This window comes from Hipposideros armiger, unplaced genomic scaffold (assembly GCF_001890085.2).
Source record: "Hipposideros armiger isolate ML-2016 unplaced genomic scaffold, ASM189008v1 scaffold_216, whole genome shotgun sequence".
Lineage (NCBI taxonomy): Eukaryota > Metazoa > Chordata > Mammalia > Chiroptera > Hipposideridae > Hipposideros > Hipposideros armiger.
The window spans coordinates 2,209,905-2,216,675 of NW_017731566.1; the positions used below are offsets into that span (position 1 = coordinate 2,209,905).

Sequence of the window (6,771 nt, forward strand, 5' to 3'; positions counted from 1 at the left end):
GAGCAGGTATTGCTGGGGAGAAAAGGAGGGTTTTCAAGAAGGGTATGCTAAGTGGTGTTAACAGCTACAGAGGATCAAGGGAGGTAAAGCCTGGAACTTGACCTTTGGTTTGCCAACTGGGAAGTGGTTGAGAATCCTTGAAAGCACAGTTTCAGAGAAGTTGTAGGTGTGCAGGGCTCCAGGCTGCAGGAATTAATAGAGTGAGGAGGGGACAGGCAACCCAGGGTACTTGCAGAGCCTCCCTCCTGCCTCCTGCCTGGGGCACATCCCAGCTTCTCCCTGGTGATGGGCAGCTCAGCTAGGACTGAGCTTCTCCACCCCCCATCAAGAATCCGTTGCCCTGGGTGATCAGAGGTGCTGTTCCACACAGCCTTCAGAACTAAACAGCCAGAGGAACCTTGGAGCCAGGGAAGGAACTCTGTATAAACCATGGGTTTTTCCAGGGCTCGATACCAACAAGTGTTTATAGCATTCATCACACACAGCAAAAACAACTTATGTGTTGGCAAGACATCAGATTGCAGACAGCATTATCTTTCATGGGTGCCTCTTAATTATAACTGAAAGCTTTTTAAGTCCCACTCAGTCACATTGAAACTTGCTTTCTCTAGCATCTAGAGTCTAGAAAAGATGAAAACAACCAGGGCAGCACTAATTGGCTATGACATCCGGTGGTTTTATTACTCTGTAATAAGGTTACTTACTCTCTTTCGTGGGTTCTTTAATCACTGTACACATGGACTCCCCCATCTGTCTTTTACTGTATTTTGCCACTGGTAAGTTGCCTGAAGATCTGGAATGTCTTGTATAGGAGGAGATGCACATTCCGTCCTCGTCCTAATGAGGATTTCTGGGAGCTGGAAAGGCAACTGTTGATGTTGTTCACCTCTAGGGGCTGTTATTGGGCTTCTCTGTCTGCCCAGCCAACAGCAACGTGGCCTAGGAAACATTCCTTTTGGTTGGAAGGCAGCCTTGCTAGGGGCCTTTAAGATCCTTGCCTAAGACACGGATCACCAGTCTTTCGTCGCTGCTACAGACACCCCCTCCCCCCAAGACCTTTGGGGCATAAGATCTCTTGCGTTGTACTGCAAAATTCACAACTGCAGTCAGACCAGAGGCAGAAGAATTTCAGGTTCACTGGTTGGAAGCAATCTTGGTAGAACATGTCACCACCTTTTTCGGGGGCGGTACAGGTGAGGAAACCGACACACACAGAGGTTAGGAGTGTTGGACAGAGCCAGGTGCCCGGTGAGGGGCAGAGCAGAAGGGCATCCCGGCATCTTGGCTCTCACTCAGCACTCTTTCACAGCACTGTGATCCCCGTGATTGGCGTATTTGGGGCGTGGGGGTGGGATCGTAAGGCATTCATTTCTTTGGGCATAAATTCCCATAGCCACCTAGTGACGTCAAGTCAGAAGAGACCAGAATGCTATTTACAAGGCGGAATCCCAGCCACAGATGGAATTAGCCGGAAGCCAAATAATGCTTCCCAGATCTGCTCACAACGTGGAGAGATCAGGTGACTTGTGCGTTTGGGTTGAGCAGTGTCGGCTTTCGGTTTTCAGTGTGGCTTCTCCACTGCCAGTCATTTTTCCAAAATGCAATCGCTTACTAACAGCAGTCTCCAAATATAGTGGCGCTTAGGCGGGCACGTCGAGGTAGGGGGTGCATCTGACGCAGGCTGGAGGGGCGAGGGAGAGAGGCGAAGTCCAGCCCGGCCCCCGCCTGCGTCAGGGGACCGGGACTGGGGACGAAGGTGGAGCCCAGACCCCTCGCGAGCCGGGAGCAGTAGAGAGGGCGACCTCCCACTGCCTAGAGGCGCCAGCGCTAACGTCCGCTCTATCCGCTCCACGTCTCTATGGAGGCCGAACGGCGGTCTTAGGAGGCGAGCGGGATGAGCAAAGTTAGGAACGGCGGCGGCGGCAACCCTGGGGTCGCGATGCGGATCGGAGGGGTCTGTCCCGGAGGGGATGGCTTCGCTCCGTCGGCGCTGGGGACCCGAGAGCAGTGAGTGTGGCGCGGGCAGGGCACGGGGAGCGGCGCTGCCCTGATTAGGCCCTGGGGTAGGGGACCGAGGGATGGGGCCCCGGGGGTCCCGGAAGGTGGGGAGAGCCTTGGAGACGTGGCGGGAGGAAGCCTAAAGGGCTTCTGACACCAACGTAAGGGATGTTGGAGAGATGGAATCCCGAGGGGCCACCCTTGGGGCCGTCAAGAGGCATTTCAAGGGGTTGATGTCTAAGGGGCTCGTGGGTTTCAGGACGGGCTCAGAAGATCTTGGGGAGACCTTTTAGGGTCTTGAACCTGAGGGGCAGGCTTGGGGAAAGGGCGGGGCTCCCGAATCGGGCTGGTGGGCGAGGGGCGGGGGCAGAACCGCGAGGCCAGGGGGCTGGAAAGGCCAAGGAGACGAGGGTGGGCCTGTGGGAGCCGGAAGGGGTGGGAGTGGAGGATGGCCTGGAGGGAGGCGGGAGAAAGTGATCTGACCTAAAACACTGGCTCAGTCATTATTTGATGAATTACCAGGCGGATGAACGAGTGACTGTTGGGAGAGGTCAGGATGAGCGGTAACTTGAAGAGGTGAGAGGGAGTAGCGATTCCAGAAAGATGAAGTAGGAAGAGGAGGCAAATGATGGGGGAGGGAGAACTGGGCTTAAAAGGAGCAAGAGTGGGGCGGGCCGAGTGGCTCGCTTGGTTAAGAGCTCTCAAGAGTGTGAGCGCCGAGCAACAGGGTCGCCGGTTCGACTCTCGGCCCGAGCTGAGCTGTCCCTATGCTGCCAACAGGTGGCAGGATGGCTCAGGTGAAAAAAAAAAAGTAACTCTTAAACTTAAAACTTAACATTAAAGCAGAGCTTGGCTTTGGTGAGTTTCATTGTGTGTAACCACTGTATTGGTAGAAAATCCTTGTTTCTGCACATTTTAAACTGAAATGTGCTGTATGACACTCTGCCTGGACAATCAAGTTTTGGACTTGTGTTTGGGACTAAGGGATACTTGAATAAATACTTCTTTGTATGTTTTTAGGCTAAAACATAGCATTTTTATGTGTCAGGTATTGTTCTAAGTGCTTTACGAGGTGTGATAAAAAACTACAGTGAATGATGTTTAAGTAGAAAAAAATTTATTGCAGTAAAAGACACATTGCCATTAATCCCCCTCAAAATACTCCCCCTCGCTTCGAACACCCTTATCCCGTCCTTCTTGCCACTTCAGAAGCAGTTCTGGAAGTCCTCTTTCATGAGTGTCTTTCTGAGCGTTTAAGAAACAATGTGCATAGAAAATGGCCCGAGAAATGGGCAAACTGTTTCATCCTCCATCATGACGATGCTTTGTGTCACCATCGCTTCTGGTACGGTCATTTCTGTCAAATAAAACATTACGGTGTGTCCTCGTGTGTCCTCATTCACCAGATCTGGCACCATGCGACTTCGATCTCTTCCCCAAAGTCAAAATGACCGTGAAAAAAATGTTTTCAATTGATTCAGGACATTGAGGCAGCCACGACAGTGCAACTAAAGACATGAAAGAGGACTTCCAGAACTGCTTCAGAAAGTGCCAAGAATGATGGGATAAGTGTGTTCAAAGTGAGGGGGGAGTATTTTGAGGGGGATTGATGGCAATGTGTCTTTTACTGTAATACATTTTTATAAATTTAAACATTCACTGTACTTTGTGACCACACCTCGTACATGTGTAAACTTACTCTGCTTGTTCATATCTTTTATTTTTTCAGCACAAAGATGTTAAAGATTGAGCTATGTGCTCTTATTGATAACACTAATAATGTTTTAAACATCTGTCAAATATCTCTGTAATGTATTATAAATATACATCTAATTCATAATACAGTTTAATTAAAGAATCTTGCTTTGTATTTGATTATTTATATAGCTGGGATGCTGTCTATGAGAGAGAACTGCACACTTTCCAAGAATATGGAGATACGGGAGAAATCTGGTGAGTTAACAAAAAATAGTGGAATTATGAGCCAGAAGATCGTGTGTGTGTGTGTGTGTGTGTCTGTGTGTCTGTGTGTCTGTGTGTCTTTTAAGTGCTTATCCCAAAGAAAGACAGCCTGAAAATCTTGGAAACCTTGGACTGATTCTGGCTTTAGTGGGTAGATTTAAAGAATCTCTCTCTTTTCTCTCGTTTAATGGCTCAGATTTAAATTTGATGATAGTATAGGAAATTACTCTCATCTTATAATTGTGTTTTTTTTAAATAAGCAATAAAATTTTGAGCAATCAATATGTACAAGTGTTAATGCTGATGTGCAGAAACATTAATAAGTAATATACTAACCTTATCTATTCTGTTCTATTCTTGGGTGTGTTTTTTCCCTAAATAATAGTAGAGATGAAGCTTAAGTAGTCACAGATGCTACTTATTACTTTCCAAAAAAGAGGTAATTGAGCATATTGAATAATCTGTTTAAATGGTTTATAGTTGTAACCTTTGCCCAGTAGCCCTCTGTTGTTTGATTAACTGTTTCTCTGTTTCTAATAGGTTTGGAGAAGAGAGTATGAATCGACTAATAAGGTGGATGCAGAAATACAAGATTCCATTGGATGCTTCAGTGCTTGATATTGGAACTGGAAATGGTGTTTTCCTGGTTGAACTTGTTGGTACTTTTAGTATTCATATGTTAGAGCCAAATTTTAAAATGACATTTGAAAAACTTGCAATCGAGGATACTAACCATCTGAATCTAAAGTAGTAAAGCAGTCATACCACTTACTTTGAGAAGTCACATGGTACAAAGGGAAGCTGCATGGATTGTGAGAAAGAACTAAATGAGAAGCCAGGGGATCTGAGTCCTAGTCTTGGCCCCTCCCACTATAGCCTGGACCTTGAGGAAACCCCTAGTTTTTCTGGGCTTCAATTCTTTCCTAAAGATTTTGACTAGGTGATTTCTGTTGGTTTCTTCTAGTTCAAAACTCCAGAAATCTATGTGTATAAAAGGAAGATGACTTTTTGCACTTCCAATAGGACATATATACCTTATCCTTGGTGAGCTTATGGTTTGAAAAGAGCGTTTTGTCCATGGAACTGAGTTTGGGTACAGGTTCTACCACTGGCTATACTATCACTGTTGGGTGCCTGTAATGTGCTATGTACTATGGAGGAAGTATGAGACTGAGCCTTTATCCTAGATGGTTTTACTCTTTTAATTTGTAAGTGTATATACATAACAATAGACTTTATTGAGTGAGTACTATGTGCCAAGCCTCATGCTAGGCCCTGGCAACATGACAATTTTAGATCTTGTGCTTGAGTTGTTCAAAGTATACTAGAGGATGGATTGGCATGTAGATAAACAGTTAAGGGCATAGCCTGATGTGTGCAATAATGGATAGACTGAGTATAGAAAAGGTAGTGATTAGAGGCCGGCCGAGTGGCTCAGTTGGTTAAGAGCTTGCTCTCGAGTGCGAGCGCTGAGCAACAGGGTTGCCAGTTCGATTCCCGGCCTGAGCTGAGCTGTCGCTGAGCTGCCAACAGGTGGCAGGATGGCTCAGCTAAAAAAAAAGAAAAGGTAGAGATTAACTTTGGGGATGAGGGATAGGAGAGGGTCTTAGAGGAGCTAATATCCAAGTTGGGTGGGAATTACAAGAGCAGGGTGTGATGACTGTGAGTGGGGTGTGAAGAGGGAGAGAATTTCAAGCAATGCAAACAGTATCTAAAGGCATGAAGGTTTCAAGCAGTGTAGCATGTACTGGGTCTGTAAATACTTTGGTAAATTAGAATATGAAGTATATGTGTGGGATGGACAGAGATGGTGATTAAGTTAAAGGTAGGAGCCATATCATAGTATGCCATGCCTAAGAGCTTAAGAGTTTACTTTTAGGCTATGCAGAGCCATGAGAATGTGTCAAGCAGTGGAATAAGATTAGAAAAATTTGTAATAAACTTTTTTGAAACATGGAAGTATAGCATATATATTAAAGTGAACAAATCAAAAGAGTGTGGCTCAGTGAGTTATCACAAAGTGCACACACCTATGTAACTATCACCCTGGTTAAGAAGTAGAATATTACAGATGCTCGAAGCTTCCCTTGAACTCCCTGCTAATCCTCTCTGAATTACTCCTGCCTTTTTCTGAAGGTAATCACTATTCACTAGCCCAGGGGTCAGCAAACTGCAGCTCGCGAGCCACATGTGGCTCTTTGGGTACGTTCCGTCTCAAAAGTTTGCTGACCCCTGCACTAGCCAGTAACCACAGGGAGTTTTAACATCATAGATTCATTTGCCTGTTTTTGAATATGTAAGCAGAAGTCTCCATGTTCTTTCTGGTGGCTTTCACTCAGTTCTGTGAGATTCACTTGAGTTGTTACAGTTAGCTGTAGTTCATTTCCATTGCTGTGTAAGATTCCTTTGTACGATTACACCCCAGCTTTGTTTATTCATTCTGTTGTTACCCTGTAGATTCTTTTGGATTGTAATAGTTTTCTTGTAGAGGCGAATGATTTACCTTTGAGACTAATAGTTTAATTGTAGATTCTTTTAGATTTGCTACATATACTTATGTTCACACTGTGAGCAATGGCAGTTGTATTTCTTCCTTTCCAATCCTTTATAACTTTCCCCCATATTACACTGCCTAGGACCTCTGGTAGAGTGTTGAAAAGAAGTGGTGACAGAGGCATCCTTGTGTTTTCTCCCGCTTTCAGAGAATGCTTTCAGAATTTCACTGTTAGGTGTGATGTTAGCTTGTACTCTAAGTCTTGTTTGTTTTGTAGATAGCTCCATTACTAGATTCTTCTTTGCTGGGGGTGGGGG

The 6,771-nt window shown here is 45.5% G+C and overlaps 1 protein-coding gene across 6 annotated transcripts in view; it reads left to right on the plus strand.

Moving 5' to 3' along the window:
* The first annotated feature begins 1,683 nt into the window (after positions 1–1,683).
* EEF1AKMT2 (EEF1A lysine methyltransferase 2) overlaps positions 1,684–6,771 on the plus strand; it is a 24,681-nt gene continuing 19,593 nt past the window's right edge. The window contains exons 1-4 of one of the 6 annotated variants that reach the window (XM_019654220.1): positions 1,952–2,007; positions 2,521–2,574; positions 3,886–3,951; positions 4,501–4,619. In XM_019654220.1, coding sequence (XP_019509765.1) covers positions 4,563–4,619 — 57 coding nt within the window. In that variant the 5' untranslated portion in view covers positions 1,952–2,007; positions 2,521–2,574; positions 3,886–3,951; positions 4,501–4,562. Of the gene's footprint in view, positions 2,008–2,520; positions 2,575–3,885; positions 3,952–4,500; positions 4,620–6,771 lie in introns of all 6 variants that reach the window. The other 5 variants (XM_019654221.1, XM_019654217.1, XM_019654219.1 and 2 more) reach the window with 5 other exon arrangements.